Genomic DNA, 18,304 nt, shown 5'->3' with positions numbered 1-18,304 from the left:
GATGGAGCTTCTGCCTTCTTGAGATATTACCAGGCTTTAAATTTCAGAGTTTGGAGGTCTTTTGTTTGCTTGATTTCTGTGCACAAATGCTGGGTGTATTTTAAAGAAAGGTATCAGTTTGTGCTCTTCCTAGCCTTCCAGAGACAGGATTAAAAGGTTAAAGACCCGGTAAGTGACTGCTTGTTTTCTTACTCCAGAAGCCTTCTACAAACTTAAATGCTGCCTCCACACGAGGAGAGCCTGGAGGGTTTAGATATCGCCTGGCCAATGGAGAAAAAGAGCAGCAGAGAGAGAAAGTGCCTTCCATCTGTGACCTGGCTGAAACTGTCTCAGAACTCAAGACAAAATGGAGCTCTTCAGATGACTTGCCTTCATCCCCGGAAGATTCCGAATAGCTCCATCAATCACAGGCAACAATAGGATATGGCTGAAAATGATACATTCACCGATTTGCTGCTTGCCAAGTCAATTAAATCAACATCCTAGGTTCTGCCACGGAATCCAAAGGGGTGTCTTGGCCTAGTCCATTAGAACAGGGGTGTTCAGTGTCCAAAAACTGTAATTTAAACAGAGATCCCAAAGAGTACAGTAATAGTGTAGCAGCTAACCCAGAAGACTGTAGGCAGCAGGACGGGAATAAAAAGGGAACACAGGACAGACGAAAAGGTTTTACAATAATGTCATCACAATTTTCAATTGTTTCATTTGTGACTGCATTTCAGCTAATTCTACAGATTGTTGCCAAGACCCAGGTTTGTGTCTGGCATCTCTTTCAAATTTAAATGCTGAACAATCGCCTCGGTTATCTCTACCTTCGTGGCTTTAGCTGGCACCTCTATTTTTAATTCGCCTGCCTATGCGATTACCTTGTCTTTTGGAAGCCCTTTCAAATAAACCAAAGACAAGTCATCCACCTGAAGGGAAACATTAGCAGTTTCCAGGGCCTTCTTGTCATATTACTACAAACCAGGGGTGAAATTCTCCCCTACCCGGCGTGGCGGGGGGGGGGTCCCGGTGTAGCGGAGTGGCACCAACCACTCCGGCGTCGGGCCTCCCCAAAAGGTGCGGAATTCTCCGCACCTTTAGGGGCTAGGCCCACGCCGGAGTGGCTCCCGCTCCGCCGATGGCGCCAACAGCCTTTGGCGCTGCGTCAGGGTTGGCTGAAAGGCCTTCGTCGACCCGCGCATGCGCCAGTGCATCAGCGGCTGCTGACGTCACCACCGGAGCATGCACGGTGGAGGGGGTCTCTTCCGCCTCCGCCATGGTGGAGGCCATGGTGGTGGCGGAAGAAAAAAAGTGACGCCGCGGCACTGGCCCGCCCGCCGATTGGTGGGCCCCGATCGTGGGCCAGGTCACTGTGGGGGCACCCCCGGGGTCCAATTGCCCCGTGCCCCACCAGGACTCCGGGAGCCCACTCGCGTCGCCAATCCTGCCGGCAAAGAGGTGGTTTAAACCACGTCGGCCGGATTGGCCTGTCAGCAGCGGGACTTCGGCCCACCGCGAGCTGGAGAACCGCCGCGGGGGGCACGCCGATCAGCGGGTCGTGATTCCCGCTGCCGCCGATTCCCAGGTGCCGGAGAATTCCGGCCACAGTGGGGGCGGGATTTACGCCGGCCCCGGGTGATTCCCCGACCCTGCGGAGGTTCAGAGAATTCTGCCCCAGGTGTCTCTTTTCAATTTATACTGTAACCCAAATGTTGCCATCTACTGTTCCAAAGATCCCGGACGAGCCCCAAAATGTTATTATGATCCCCTGGGCTAGTGCGCAGTCAATTGAAATGAAAATGAAATGAAAATCGCTTAATGTCACGAGTAGGCTTCAATGAAGTTACTGTGAAAAGCCCCTAGTCGCCACATTCCGGCGCCTGTCCGGGGAGGCTGGTACGGGAATTGCAGCTCCACTTGACCCGGAGTGACAGCACAATTGAAGTTAATAAAGAATTCTTAGAAATCACCTGGAGTCTTTGATCCTTAGCTGTCCAATAATTACAAACCTCAGGTTTGTAAAGTCAAACACAATGAATTTTATTAATAACAATAACTATACTTAAATATGTAGTAAATACAACAGGTTAACTATTATTTAATTCATAATCTCCCCCCCCCCCCGTAAATTATACACACAAACAAGACAGACAAACAGACACAGAGGGGAAAAGAGGGGTGTAAAAATAATAAGTAAAAAGGATATGAATCTTTGTTTCAGATGGTTGTCTTCTCGCCCACCTTCCTTCAATCTAGGCTTTCGGTTCGAAATTTCTGCCTTCAGTCTGTAATACATTTCGCTCTAGATTCATTCAGGTCTCTGCAGTTTCTGAAATAATGAGACCCGGATTCCCTACCCTGCTGTACCTATTTTCTGGTGGGGGGCGCCCACCGGCAGCAGGATCCTCCTTCTCATCAGCCGGCCAATGGAGTTTCCCACTGTGGGCAACCCCATGCCGTCAGGAAATCCGTGGGTGTGAGTGAGCTGCAGGCAAAGCGGAAGATCCCGCTGATGGAGAATCCAGTTTCAAAAATATGCAGTTATTCTGGTGAAAACAAGAACGAGAGAGAGTGGGAGAGAGAGAGCAGCTCCTTTCCTCTGAGTGTTCAGGACCTGACGGTGCTTTCTTAGTTCTCTGAAAAATGACCCCACTTGGGTAGAATCCAATCACCGCCTGCTATTGGGCAGAATACGGCCTTTTGGCCAATTCATTGGTCTCCAGCCAAACAATCAAACTGAATCCCACCGACCTCTGGGTGCCACAAAGTCTGAGTTCTGCTGTTGAAAGGCTCGCAGAGTGTACTATATTGTAACGTTTGTGTTTCTTTCTTCTCTACTCAACTTAAAGATATATGTTCATTAAACATCCATGGATCAAAATGATAATGGCAAGAATAAAGAATTGAGAAATAAGTGAATCCACATTAAGGGCCTTACAATGTATAAAACTGGAATAATTTCTAATTTGTAAGCTCTTTGTATCTTTTTCTCTCTTTCTGTTACCTGCACTTATGGAGCAGAAAAACTGTATGATAGTGGTATAGTCAGACACATGTTGGAGTAGTGTATTGCTTTGAGTCAAGCAGCTGTTACACACCATACACAGTGTTGTTTCTCAGTCTGGAACTGCAAATGTAGTGACACAGCTGCTATTGCCATGGCCCCTAATACCTTCAAGGCATGCACAGAAACTAAATAAGTTTCCACTGAGAGTTGGGAAAAGAGGGGTGTCGTTTCTGGGCTGTTCCTGACATTTACTAGAAGCTGACTCAAAGTACAGTATTACTGACAGAAATGGAAGATCCCCACCTCTCCTGCTAGACACCCTTAGCTTAGAGATATCAGGGAAAGAACACACCAAGAACACACTCAGTAAATTCAAGTCACTCCGATGTGTCGTCGTGTTGAATCATTGTTCATGGTCAAGGCTTAGCCTGTAGCTTCCAGTCATAGGAATCAATCAGGTCACTTCAACTTGCTCCCTGTTTCCATTAGATGCAACAGTTGATGTCCCCTATGATTAATGTACTGCATGTGGCTGAGATTGCAAACTGTCAAGATGTTCTCGCCTTTTCACAAGGTGGAATGGATTCAAACACATAGTGTGGCATAATATAAAACACTGCTCCAGCAGCTACTGTGTTCATGGTGTAAACATGAAGGTTTGGTTGAAGCACATTTGTTTCATGTAATTCATGATGTCAGCAGTTCACTCCCTTGATTAGATCAGACTGGCATCCATTACTCTCTGTTTAGTATCTTAATGTGAACAATGCGATCTGATACCAGTTCAACACAGAAATGTGGGAATGCAGAGCTTTATGTGATTTATGAGAAGACAATTTAGATTACAGTCAGGAACCCTGAAGATAAACAGATATTTATCCATATATCAATGTAAGTGGAATTTCAGCTCCAATTAATGCTTTCAGTGTAATTCTTATCAAAGTGAGAGAGTATAAGTAATAAAGTAATATGACAGATTAATACTAATTCAAAAGCTTGCATTGAAATTACCTGCATGTATTGTGTGACGGCATTTTGCATACGAGGAGTTCAAGGTAAGGAAGATTTTTGAACTTTTCAGATCCAACAGCTACATAGTACTGTCCGCTTTCTAACTGAGCGCCACAGTTTATTAACTGTCCGTCCATTGCACAGAGCCTGAAAAAATAAGTCAATTTTCGTTGAGTCTGAAATGAGCCTGAATGATTTATCACTGCAATATATTTTTCAAAACTTCATAACTTAAGAATGGACAATAATGAAGAAGAATATTTATAGTATTATTCATTCCAGTGTTCCTTTGCACAGGTTTAAGTGGTTTCAAAGGTTTTTGGTTTCTCTTACTGATCATTTAAAGAGTCTAGATAAGTAACACTTTTCTATCCTTGTAGTGAAGTGACTTTTTTAACTTTTACAAGTAATGAACGAGTTAATGATTTTTTTGGGAAGCTTTTGTTTCACACATCCTTCTATCACTCTAGGATTCATTGGTTTGGTATAGTGTATAGTGGGTGAATGGGCATGGGAGTGTCATAGTTGGCATGGAGACGTGAGGGACGACAGGGGTGCACGGAGTACCATAGATTAGAATGGGGGCATGAGGGGCCAAGAATGATTGGTGGTGTGTCATAGCCTGGCATGGGGGCATGAAGTGGCATAGATGGGGCACAAGGCCGAAGGGCCTGTTCTGTGCTGTATTTTTCTATGTTCCATGTAAGTAGTTTGTAGGGGTGGGTGGGTGTGAGGGTGAGTTCCTTTGTGCCTTTATTGTAACCGGGATGAAGTCCCACAGCTCTGAGGTGGGCCTTTTCAATAACCGGCCTCCGACATCTCCTGTGGCTGCCTCTAAATTCCTTCCCAGGTTGGCTGGCCTTCCTCCAGCTCCCCCTACCCTGGCAGTGAAGATAACCCGTTCAAGGGGTGGGCAGGCTGAGCTGAGAATTTTCCCAACTCCTGTTACCCACTTCAACGATGAAAGTTTTGGCCAAAGAATTCTTACTGCCAGACCTGCCAAGAATATATTTCCTATTACTGTGTTAGTTCCAATGCAAATAATACACAATAATACTGACCAATGCATAACATACTTAATTATACTACATCTGGATATATCAGCACTTCCACAATATATGAGATTTGGAAGGGTGCAGGCAGCAAACAAGGTGTCAATCATGTGCAATTTTTCAATAGCACCCACCTTCGGACAGCTCCAGTTCGGATGTTTGCTTTTTCAGTTATCATGGCAAGTATCTTATCCCAATTTGTCATCACATGCTTGGGAATAATTAATCGAAAAGGTGGATTCAGCAGATCCCCGTTCCTAAAAATACTAGAAAAGCAGAATTTTTGTTCATAGTGGCACAAAACAAGCTACATGTTTCCTCCATGGAAAGATTTCTGTAAATGCTCCGTATAAAAGTCCATTGGATCACTAGGTGCTGCACCCTCCATTACTCCCCCATTTCATTATTCCACTGCTCACTGTAAAATCTCATCATCATGGACTAATTGAAGCCACCCTGCCCTGCCTGTCTCCTCACCCACTCCTTATAGTGTCATCTCATTAATTCAGTTGGGTCTTTTGGGGCACCAATTGAGATTGAACAAAATAACAGGCGGATTTTTCCATTCTGGAGACCAAATCTGGTGCCCGGTGGGAATGTTGATGCGATTCCTGCTGGGCAGCTAGTTGGGTGGACACGCACAATCTTCTGTTTACCAGCTCATTAATTACGTATCTGCGGGGTGCTCAGTGAATCTCGGGATGGGGGCGAGCAGAAAGTCACCCGTTGTTACTTCATGGGGTCAAAGGGCCTGGCACCACATTTAAATAGAACTCAGATGGACAGTCGCTCACTGCAGACCAGGAGCTCCACATTACTCCTCCAGAGTCCTTGTGGCCACAGCTCGTACTGGGGAAGCTCGCATGTTTGAGCAATCAAATCCCAGGACTAATGAGGCCGCCTCTGGCATTGCCTTTCACTCAGCTCTAAATAAGAGCACCACTGGTGATACACCCAGTGTCAGCCAATGCTTGCCTGTGCAGGGTCCATGTTTGCCAGCATCTTGTTATTGTACAAAACTCTGCAGCGCCACAGAGAGGAGAACATAACTGAGCATCATTGACATCAAATTGCTTCATAATTATTAGGCTTTCCCTTTAGTTAGCCATTTGTGCTGACCTTGAACTCCACCCATCCAAAAAGACCCTCTTCACACCTCATGGGATCTCAGTGACTGACTAACATCCTGGTCAAGGTCAGTTTGGAAAAATGGCGCTCGTTACCTACCAAACTCATTCCTTCCCCCATCACCACAGACCAATCCAATATCACCATTCCTCTCTCCTCTGTCACCCTTGAACCTCCCATGTTACACTGGAGCCTATCACGATCCACCAACATAGGTCTTCCTTCCTCTCAGAGTTGACAGTCATGACTGTCCCCATGCCCATGCTGACCCTGCACCCTCCTGACGTCCGAGCCATCTGTCTTGCCTTCCTTTGTGACCCATCAGATGATACCTTCATCTGCCACACTCTCACCCTGGATCTGCTACCCTATCACATCCCATTAATAATAATAGCTTATTGTCACAAGTAGGCGTCGATGAAGTTACTGTAAAAAGCCCCTAGTCGCCACATTTCGGCGCCTGTTACGGGGAGGCTGATACGGTAATTGAACCCACGCTGCTGCCTTGTTCAGCGTTACAAGCCAGCTATTTAGCCCAGTGTGCTAAACCATTACCCCCTCTGACTGTGACTGTTCCCACCTATCACCAGTACCCTTAGTTCTCCCAGCAGGACCTCACCATTGACACCACCAACCCAGCTCTCTAACTCTCCCCACCCCCTCCAGCCCTTCAGAAAACACTCCCCTCCCTTCCCCGGATACTCTCCCTACCTAGTTCATCGGGGAGGGATGCTCCAGTCCCAGATATTCCACCTGGCCTTTCTTTGTAGTGTGTGATCTCATTTAAGCCCTGCCATAGACGCCGTGGGTATGTGTCGCTGGTCTGGGACTCTAGTTTGATCCAGTATTGTCTTTTGGCATCCCTGGTGGCTTACTTGGATTTCTTATATAGGTCAGGGTCACCAGACTTGAACGCCTCCGTCTGAGAGTTCAGCAAGGAGTGGACCCTTTGGTTGAGCCCAGGTTTCTGATTGGGAAACACCTGCATTGTCTTCTTTGGTACACAGTCTTTGACACACTTACTGATAAAATTTATGACGGTGGTTGCGTACTCGACCAGGTTACAGGGCAGCCCAGTAGCACAGTGGTTAGCACAGTTGCTTCATAAATCCAGGGTCCCAGGTTCGATTCCCGGCTTGGTTCACTATCTGTGCGGAGTCTGCACATTCTCCCCGTGTCTGCGTGGATTTCCTCCGGGTGCTCCGTTTCCTTCCACAGGCCAAAGACGTGCCGGTTAGGTGGATTGGCCGTGCTAAATTGCCCTTAGTGTCCAAAAAGGTTAGGTGGGGTTACTGGGTTACAGGGATAGGGTGGCGGTGCGGGTTTAAGTGGGGTGCTTCTTTCCAAGGGCCGGTGTAGACTCGATGGGCCGAATGGCCTCCTTCTGCACTGTAAATTCTATGATCTATGAGCAGCCGTGGACTTGAATATGAACCAGTACGCAGATTCCAAGCAGTTATGGAGAACGTCCTCTGATGCCTCGTACCAGCACTGCACGGTTTTCTTGACTGGTTCAGCATGCTTGAGTTGCTGTTTGTAAGCCGGAAGTAGGAGTACTGATTTGTGCTCAGATTTGCCAAAGTGTGGTCGGCGAACGGAGCGGTAGACACCTTTGATACTGTGTGTAGCTGTGACCCATGGTGTTTGCACCTATGGTGGGGCAGGAGGTATGTTGATGGAGTTTGGGTACAACCTTCGTGAGGTTGGCCTTGTTGAAGTCTCCAGCCACGATTGTCAAGGCTTCAGGTTAATTTGTTTCTTGGTTGTTGGTGGTGGAGTGTAGTTCCTCAAATGCTTTCTTCACTTCTGCCTGGGGTGGGATGTTGACAGCTGTGATAAGTACACAGGTGAATTCATGTTGGAGGTAGAAAGAGCGACACTTCACGGTCAGGTATTCTAGGTCTGGTGAGCAGTGGCCACCATGAGGTGTTGATGAGGAGGCACAAACCCCCGCCCTTCAACTTGCCTGAGGCCATTGTGCGGTCACCATGGATCGAGAAGCCTTCGGGTTGGATGGCGCAGTCTGGTGTGGTCAAAGTAAGCCATGTCTCGGTGAAGCAGAGCACACAGCAGTTCCTCACTTCTCTCTGGGAGGTTTGTCCAGCATTGAGGTCATCCAGCTTATTCTCAATCACTTGGAAGTTCACCAGGAGTATGCTGGGGAGAGGATTCTTGAAGCCGCGTAATTTAAGTCTCACCTTCAGTTCATTTTCCTTGCTTCCTGGGTCAGCGTCTGCTCTTGAATGGGAGGGCTGGATTTCCTAAAGGTAGGTGGTTATGTTCGGAGGGGCCGTGGATGATGGTGGCAGTGTCAGGTTCACTGGAGGGGGTTGTACATGGGTTGGTCTGGTCTCGTGGGTCGGCGAGGTCGGGTTCACCCTCCGGTGTGGTTGGGCAGGTATCTGTGGCTCAGGCATTCCCGCTTCACTGGCGAGGCCTCGCGCCCCCGTGGTCTAATCATGCTGAGATTGGTCTTGGTGGTGGTGGTACTTCAGGATGATGGGCAGGCTGAAAACTACATGGTAGAGTCAGGTCATGTGGTCGGAGACTGGAGGGAGCAGTCACGTGGTCAGACTCCGGAGTGGGCCTAGTCAGGTCTACGCGGGGAAAGGATGCAACAGTTCACCTGGAGCAGGTAAGTCACAGAGTTTTTGGTGGGTCCTCGCACGGTCGCTGGGTAGGTAGGCCTCAGTGTAGAACTTCACCGGGCAGCACGGTGGCCTAGTGGGTTAGTCCTGCTGCCTCACGGCGCCGAGGTCCCAGGTTCGATCCCGGCTCTGTGTCACTGTCCGTGTGGAGTTTGCACATTCTCCCCGTGTCTGCGTGGGTTTCGCCCCCACAACCCAAAAATGTGCAGAGTAGGTGGATTGGCCACGCTAAATTGCCCCTTAATTGGAAAAAATAATTGGATAATCTAAATTTATAAAAAAAAAAGAAAGTGTAGAACTTCACTCCACAACCCCCTCAAAAATCTGACCCAGTTCCTTCACCCACTTCCTTAAACCTCATCCAATGCAACTTGCTCCACCGACACAAGCTGAATCTACGGGCGCGATTTACTGGCCGTGATCTGCCGGAATCTCGACGGGACAGGGCCGGTAAATTCCAGGAGAGGCCACTGCACTGTTAAGTTTTCTTTTGTCGGGCAGCACGGTGGCCTAGTGGTTAGCACAGTTGCCTCAGGGCGCTGAGGTCCCAGGTTCAATCCCGGCTCTGGGTCACTGTCCGTGCGGAGTTTGCACATTCTCCCTGTGTCTGGGTGGGTTTCACCTCCACAACCCAAAAATGTGCAGGGTAGGTGGATTGGCCACGCTAAATTGCCCCTTAATTGGAAAAAATAATTTGGTAATCTAAATTTGAAAAAAACGTTTTTAAAAAAGTTTTCTTTTGTCTACCCTTTTACTGTGAGTGCTCAGGGAAATCAATATTTATAAACATGACAGAATACTGTACAGGTACTGACTTAGGATTTGGCTGCACCTGACGTTCTGTGTATAAATTTAGCACCTATCCAGATTTGGAGTAAATGAAATGTGTGTTTTTATTTTTTTTCATGGAATCGGAGCTATAATAATGAGATAAGAGGGATTTCGCAGGTGTACCACATAGAGCAGAGAATATAATTGAAGAAATGTGTGCATAATAGTTTTGGTACTAAATTGGCAAAATCAGTGATGTCGGAATTTTGTTGGAGGAATATGGCACCAATGCAATCTTATGCCAGCATTACACTGACAATTTCCAGAACGTTCTGGGCCATGGCATTGGTAAGGTTGTGGATTTGATCCTTTGTGTAAGCTGGTTCATTGCAGGGAAAACAAATAACAAGAAAAGGTTCTTAATCAATGCTGTTCTGTGTACGCTATTCATATTACATTTGCATCAACTCTCTCAAACTTGGTTTTCTGAGGAAGGTGAAAAAAATCGATTGTCCTAAATCGATTGTCCGATAAATTTTATGATTGATTATAGTAAACTTGAAGTTCTTTCTTTGAAATTGATAATCTTCTGGATTTACAGTATTACGGAGATATCAATGATAGGAAATAGATCAGATGACTGAGTTCCGTCATTAATATTCAAAAATGGGCACGCCTATTCAATCACCCCCCATAGGAAGTTCTAGAAAAATGGGGAGGCTGAGAAGGATTGTGCAGAGGGAGAGGAGGGAGGGATTGAATCCCTATACTGTAGTCCAGAAGGAGGACATTTGGCCCATCAAGTCTGCGCTGACCCTTCGAAAACGCCACACTATCTCGGCCCAGTCCCCAGCCCTATTCCTGCAACCCCATCCGAAGGGGGAATTTAGCATGGAGAATCTACCTAACCTGCACATCTTTGAACTGTGGGAGGAAACCAAAGCACCCGGAGGAAACCCATGAAGACACGGGCATAAAGTGCAAACTCCACACAGACAGTGACTTGAGATCGGAATCAAACCCAGATTCCTGGCGCTGTGAGGCAGCAATGCTAACCAATATGCCACTGTGCCTTGATGGGGAGTGAGTGGAGGGTGAGGAGGGCGTGGGGTGGAAGGGAATCTGGCAGAGTGCTGCTTACCAAATTTCTAACCTGCATCTTGAAGGTGGCAGCCAATGGATAGTAAATGCCTAAAAATCCAGCCAGCTAGGATCAAATAAACTATGTAATACTTACTGAATTATACATGGTATTGGAATGTATTTCCTCCATCGAGCAGAGACGTTTATTCTGTTGGAATAAACAGCCCTCACCTGAAAACAAATTGAATGGGGAAGTATATTTTAATTGTTGAAATAAAAAAAGGAAATGCTGAGTTAGGTCAGCAGATTGGGCAGCATCTGTGGAGAGAAACCAAGCTAACGTTTTGAGTCCGCATGACCCTTCTACAGAACTTAAAAGCAATAGAAATGTGATGATTTATATACTTGGAGAGAGGAGTGCAGCAGAGTGGAAAGTCAGCAATAGGTCAGAGTGAAGGAGAGATTGACAAAGATGTCACGGACATCAGCTTTTAAGAATTGAATTCAGTTTGGTTACCTTGGTTCATTTATTTTTCAGATGCTTGTCTAAGATCAAGAGAAATATTGATGGCTGAGCGAGGGTGGTAAAGATATTAGGGAAGACAAAGTGAAACAGGAATGAATGGTTAGGCGGCATGAAGTTTGGGATTTTCATGAACGGAAGATGGACAGTGGCGTGCACACTTTCTGCATCTGTTGGGAAAGCACTCAGAAAATGTATTTCCTTGTCGTGGAGGGAATTTGGAGGGGAGGAAAAGAGGACAGAAACTGACAACATTACACTTCTGCCCCTCCTGACCCACAAGGTACTTGTGAAAACATATAAAATGGTTAATTGGCACATTGCTTCGAGCCATATTTGACTCAAAATATTAACTCTGTTTCTCTCTCCACAGGCTCTCCAATCCTGCTGACTTTTCCCGCAGCCTTTCTATTTTTAACTTCAGATTTGCAGCATTTGCTGTGTGGTATTTTTACTTTCTGTTTCTTAGTCAGTTGCCTGGGCCTCCTGTAAATAGCCTTGCTGCCTTCAGCTTCCAACAGCAAGTTGGAGATGGCGCACGCGTTAGTGAGGCCTGGGTTAAAATAACAAGAACGGGATAGCACATAGAATATGGAACATAGAACAGCCAGTGCAGAAGGAGGCCATTTGGCCTATCGAGTCTGCACCGACCCACTTAAACCCTCACTTCCACCCTATCCCCGTAACCCAATAACCCCTCCTAACCTTTCTGGTCACTGAGGGCAATTTATCATGGCCAATCCACCTAACCTGCACGTCTTTGGACTGTGGGAGGAAATCAGAGCACCCGGAGAAACCCACGCAGACACAGGGAGAACGTGCAGACTCCACACAGACAGTGACCCAGCGGGAAATCGAACCTGGCGCTGTGAAGCCATAGTGCTATCCACTTGAGCTACGGTGGTGCAGTGGTTAGCATTGCTGCCTCATGGTGCCGAGGACCCAGTTTTGATCACGGCTCTGGGTCAATGTCCATTTGGAACTTGCACATTCTCCCCATTGATGCACCATCAATCGGACACGAGGCGAGAGGTAGTTCCAAACGACAGGCTTTAATACACTAGATATGTGCCCGGCAGTAGACGTACAGAGAAAGGCCGACTGCCAGCCGGTAGGGGTTCTTATACCCCGCCTTGTAGGCGGAGCTACCTACCTCTCAGCCAATCGGCGGGGAGGCACATGACTAGCCTCAGCCAATTGACAGAGAGTCACATGACTTGCCTGGGCCAATAGGCAGCGAGTCTTCTGCACCAATGGCAGCTTGGTTCTAGGGTACTGTAATCTCCCCAGTCATACTACCACATTCGTGTCTTGTGGGTCTCATCCCCACAATCCAAAAATGAGCTGGGTAGGTGGATTGGTCACACTAAAATTGCCCCTTAATTGGAAACATTTAAAAAAATGACAAGAACATCCCACATGACATCATCAGGATGTGACTTAACTGGTTAAATTAAGCCTGCATTCATCCAGGATACGCAGATTTCCTCTTCCTGAATTCAGATCACCCCCCATACATGAATGCATTGGGAATAAGTTGCAATTCTGACATCCTATCCCACTCTGGGGGGGGCTAAAATGAACTCTGAATATTACCCCTAATGATTTAAACATGGATACAAAAATGAGGAAGAGCACAAGGGGTGGAGATTTGGCGATAATATTAAGTGAATATTCGAAGAAGTAGAATCCTTGAATGCCAGTGCAATACAAGTGAGTAGCAAAAGATTAGGTCCATTTACGCACAGGGCTGCGACTTCGCTTTGGGGGCTGACCTGGGATTTATGGAGGCGGCTCCTTTAATTGGTCCAACAAAGGCAGTTAGGTGGTCTCTCAAAGCTGGAAGTCCAATAAAGGCCTTGAGTAAAGGGTAAGTAACTGAGAGGGCATTTCGACGTTGAAGTTTAATAGCAATTTGAATAAAAAACAGAAAAGGCAGCCGGATCACCACTGAGTAGGAGGTGGGGGGGGGGGGGGGGGGGGGGGGGGGGTGAGAGGACAATCCCTCTTCCCAAGCAGGCAGGGAGGGCCTGTCGGGCTGCCCTGAGCACTGACTCCCTGAGCTGCCCAGTGTCTCTCCCCAGACGATACAACTGCCCCTGTTGCAGGGGAACTGGAAGCCGAATGAAAAATCCAGGTTAGCATCAGTGCTCTTAACAAGGCTCAGTAGCCCAACTCATGCGGATTGGGAGCCTGGTCAGGCCCTGAACCTGTCTCCCTTAAAATGACTGGTGCCGGCTCTGGTATCTGGAAACTAACACAGCAGTCAGTGCCAGTCCCACTCTGTGGGGCTGGAAAACTGTTCCAAGAGAGTTCATCTTCAGTGCTGATCTTGTTAATTTAGCATTGGCATGGTAACAATTGGTGCGACTGAACAAGTTGGTTTTAAGTAACATTCCTGAAACAGAGCAGGTTACAATATTAGAGCTTGATAAAGATCTGTGGACTCTCGGCAAGTGATTTCCTTAGCTTGATCAACACAAATATGAATTCTTGACAACCAGAGCACGGCTTGTGAGCAGCTATCAGATTCCATCCCTTCTGCTCTTGATCATGAAATGCATGAATGTTGGTTGAGCATCTGCCCATTTTCATTAGAACATTATTTTCCATCACCACAAAGGTTTTGGATATACTGAACATGCTCCATATCAATCCCTTCATTCAAGCTTGTTCCAAAGACCTTAGAAATTATTTACCAGCCCCTGACTCTGCATATTGGATGACACTTGGATAACACGCTTGGGTACGATACAATTGGACAACATAATACAATGATCATCAGTGTATATTCAACATTTGCAAATCAACATTAAGAGGGTCAAAAGGTCAAAATAACATAATGAACTCTGGACCTTCATTTGGACATTGCTCTTGCAGGATTTGAGCACCAGGATAAAAGTGTCCATAGTGGATCTTGTTGTGACAACAATTGATCAATGAAACATTATGCATGCTACCTTGGGAAAAAGATGCCAGAGAGTTCAGTTTGACCATTTATACTAGCTTCACTCAATTGGAATTTGAAATAGATTATGGGCGTGATTCACCCAAAAAATGACTGAAGTGTTATTTTGGGTGAGTTTGGCTGGGTGTTTTGCACGGACTGTAATGGTCAGAACGTGACCGGTATTCACTGCACGTAGTGCAAAGATGAGTCCCGTGTGAATCTGGCCATGCATGATTCTCTCACCGTCTGATTCACCCGACTTGTGACTCAGCTGCTCACAGCTAACAAGGGGAGCTGATTTTAAACTCTCCCTCACCACTCACTCCCGGTCAAGACCCATGGGTGGCAGTAGAGTGACCTGCTACTCGCTTTGGGGATGCCGAGCTGTCCAGGCTTCTTGACGCAGTGGATGATAGTTATGGCACCCTGCTCCTCGAGAGGGTCAGAGAACCAGTAGCAGGGTTAGCAGTGTCACCTCGGAGGCAATGGCAGCTGGAGTGAGAGCAGGCAGCACGACGAGGACGACTGCCATACAATGTAGGAAGAAGATGAACGTCCTCCTACGAGCTGCAAGAGTAAGTTGCCACTTACCTCCAGGCATCTGTCCCTCTGCCACTGTCCAATTTCCCAAACACCACTCCCGACACGCCCCCCCAATACACTGGCTGACACCCCATACCCTCCCAAAATCCAATCTCCAAGTTTGTTCCTCAAATCGTCCAGGCAACCTCCATAACAAACTTTTGATGTCTAAGTGCAGTGCCCACACGTGCCACCTGTTATAGACCCCCTGAACCATCAAGAGTACGGCTCTCTTTGTCCCTGCAGTAAACGATAGACCATAATAAGCAGGAAAGGGCGAGGGGGGCACAGGGGACGCAATGCCAAAGGCCCGTGGCCTCAGCCCCTAACAGAAACTCCCTGGAGATCACGATGATGCCTTTCTTTCTCATTTCACAATACCCAGTCTAGGATGACCCGTTCTCTGGTTGGTTCCTCAACTTATTGGTCCACAAAATCATCCCAGGAATTCCTCCTCTACAGTATTGTGACAAATTTGATTTATCCAATCTATATGCAGATTAAAATCATCAAAATGTTCCTTTATCACATGCATCCCTAATTACTTGTTTAATGCCATTCCCAATTTCACCACTACAGTTCGGGTGTCTATATGTAACCCCTACAAATACATAGGTGAAAAGGTCTGATGCCCGGGCATACAGATTATCCATAACCTCCCAGATGCACCTGTGGGCTGAAGATTGCGAAATATCACATAGGTCCCTCTTTAAGCCCTGAAATGACCCAGTGCCATAGACAATTAATGCTGCAGTGACCTTCACAGCTACTGGGAGCGGGTATCTTCCTCCACCACAGAATGCCATGTCCGTGAGGACGTGGAAGATTGCCGACTGTCTTTCTGTTGAGAAGCAGTCTTCTGTGGGATATGACGTCTGTCAGTTCAGCGAAGGACCAACGACTGCTGGCACATTGCAGGACTCCCCTTCTGGCCCCCCCCTCAGCCTAATGGGCAGCTGGGTATTGAGGGTGTGCTGTGGCCCCCCTGCACATGTGGTGCCAGCTTCAGCTTGTGTTGGCTTTGCCTGGCTTGGCTGTGACAAGAACAGAGAGGGCAGCCTCCGCGGGATGACTTGTATCTGTAAGGAATTGGAGATGGAGAGAGACGGCCAATCAGTTAGGTCAACCCCCCTAGACCCTTATATCCCTAGGCTTCCCCCACCCTTACCATGACTCTCCCACCTTCTCTCAGAGTGCCATCCAGATAGCCAGTAATGCTGGCAAACCTCACTCTGCACACTCATTCCCAGCTAGATCAGGAACCGCTAGACACGAGAGTGCTGCCGGGAACATTAGAGAGGCCTTACTCAGCTGCTCTCTGCTCATCCAGACTCTTAACCTTTGGCCACGAGAATATCCTCAGTGGTGAAGCCTTGCTCTTTAGTATTTGATTGTTAGCAGCTGCCTCTATTTTGCTGACGCTCCTGAACTACATGGCACACTGTTCATGCATCAAAGGTTGCAGGACGTCTAGTCCATTAATCATCCTCTCAGACAGGTCATCTGTTCTTTTGAGGAGACACTTGGGAGTTCAGGAGCATGATGTGCTCTCACAATAACAAGGATATCTCTCCTCTGAAATAGCCTTCAGCCGTGAAGCTAGAGGCTGCTGACGGTCAAAGGGACTTTCATAAGAGAAGCTGCAGCTGGGCTCTGGCCTCCCCGAATTCCCCCCGAACGACACCAACTGCCCTGAGGGGCCCGTCAATTCCATCCCCCACTCCCCGAGCACTGGGGCCGCAGCTCCAGTGTCCTTGAGCTGCATGCTGGTAAATACAAATGGCTACTCACCTGCTCACTTCCCCTCGGCAGTCATTGTGCCAGGTCCCCAATTTTGTAGATGAGTAATAAACGATGCCCACGTGACTTCTCACTGGGGAGTTGGTAACTCCCTGGAGGATGCTGCATTCGACTACAATCTTGCTAATAAGATTGAAATGAATGCAAATTAGGCTTAATCAGCTTCTCAACATTTTTGATGTGGAGATGCCGGCGTTGGACTGGGGTGAGCACAGTAAGAAGTCTTACAACACCAGGTTAAAGTCCAACAGGTTTGTTTCAAACACGAGCTTTCGGAGCACGGCTCCTTCAGGGCTCCTTCAGGAGACTCGACAACGCAAAATTGCTGAGCAAAAACTTATAGCTAAGTTCCGCACGCATGAATGCGGACTCAACCGGGATCTGGGATTCATGTCGCATTACATTCGGCCCCCACCAACAAGCCTGGACTTGCAGAGGCCTACCGACTGAACTGGCTTGGGACAATTCACACCTCTTTAACCTGGAGTTACCTCTCTCTCTGCATCTTTGATGATTTGATTGCCTGCAGGTGCTCGCATTCCGGGGCATCTCTGACTGTGTCTATATAAACATTTCTGGAACAAGCCTTTCCATTCACCTGAAGAAGGAGCCGTGCTCCGAAAGCTCGTGTTTGAAACAAACCTGTTGGACTTTAACCTGGTGTTGTAAGACTTCTTACTGTGTCTATATAAACATTTCTGGAACAAGCCTTTCCATTCACCTGAAGAAGGAGCCGTGCTCCGAAAGCTCGTGTTTGAAACAAACCTGTTGGACTTTAACCTGGTGTTGTAAGACTTCTTACTGTACAACATTTTTGAGCGAGATCTGGATCTCGCCATCAGGAACGGGCCAGGTGAACCTCAAATGGTTTGCGCCAGGCACAGATATCGAGTTGGGCCTCTCGCTGATGCACCCTATGTGCCCAGGGGCAAAATTCTCCGACCCCCTGGGGGGTCGGAGAATTGCCCGGGGCCGGTGTCAATCCCGCCCCCACTGTGTCCCGAATTCCCCGTCCTCCGAGATTCGGCGGGGCGGGAATCGCGCCACGCCGGTTGGCGAGCCCCCTGCGCCGATTCTCCGGCCCGTGATGGGCCAAAGTCCCGCCGCTGACAGGCCTTTCCCGCCGCCGTGGTTTAAACCACCCCTGGTACCGGCGGGATTGGCGGCGCGGGAGGGCTCTGGGGTCCTGGTTTGGGGGGGTGGGGCGCGGGGCGATCTGACCCCGGGAGGTGCCCCCACAGTGGCCTGGCCCGCGATCGGGGCCCACCGATTGGCGGGCGGGCCTGTTCCATGGGGGGGCACACTTTTTCTTCCGCCCGTCAGCAGACGCTCTGGCGCATGCGCGGACTTCCGCCGGCTGGCGAAGACCTTTCGGCCCCGGCTGGCGGGGCGCCAAAGGCCGTTCGCGCCGGCCGGCGGAGCGGGAACCACTCCGGCGCGGGCCTAGCCCTAAAGGTGTGGAGAATTCCGACGCCGGAGTGGTTCACGCCACTCCATCCCGCTGGGACCCCCCGCCCCACCAGGTAGGGGAGAATCCCGGCCCAGATCAGCGCTGGGCGCAATGCGATGGGAAAATCATGACCTCCAACTGCAATAATAATTTTGCAATTTTTAATTCAGTTTCAGCCTCTTGTTTGGTCATTGAATTCCTTCAAGTTCACCCAGCTCTTTTTAAAAAAGTTCTAGTCAGCAGCATGTTCGTATCACAGTTTGACAGCCTATTTCACACTTTCAGTCTTCTGTGAGGAATATAAAATCTTTCTT

At 48.1% G+C, this 18,304-nt stretch overlaps 1 protein-coding gene across 2 annotated transcripts in view; it reads right to left on the bottom strand.

Moving 5' to 3' along the window:
• The window catches only part of dcdc2b (doublecortin domain containing 2B), a 139,931-nt gene that overhangs the window by 50,802 nt on the left and 70,825 nt on the right, over positions 1 to 18,304 (bottom strand). The window contains exons 3-5 of one of the 2 annotated variants that reach the window (XM_038794814.1): positions 10,840 to 10,939; positions 5,190 to 5,321; positions 4,004 to 4,150 (exon numbers count right to left, since the gene is read on the bottom strand). In XM_038794814.1, coding sequence (XP_038650742.1) covers positions 4,004 to 4,150; positions 5,190 to 5,321; positions 10,840 to 10,939 — 379 coding nt within the window. The remainder of the gene's footprint in view (positions 1 to 4,003; positions 4,151 to 5,189; positions 5,322 to 10,839; positions 10,940 to 18,304) is intronic. The other variant, XM_038794823.1, reaches the window with a different exon arrangement.

The sequence above is a fragment of the Scyliorhinus canicula genome, chromosome 1 (assembly GCF_902713615.1).
Source record: "Scyliorhinus canicula chromosome 1, sScyCan1.1, whole genome shotgun sequence".
Lineage (NCBI taxonomy): Eukaryota > Metazoa > Chordata > Chondrichthyes > Carcharhiniformes > Scyliorhinidae > Scyliorhinus > Scyliorhinus canicula.
The sequence above is the reverse complement of the archived record's forward strand: the minus strand, read 5'-3'. Positions and strand labels throughout refer to the sequence as shown.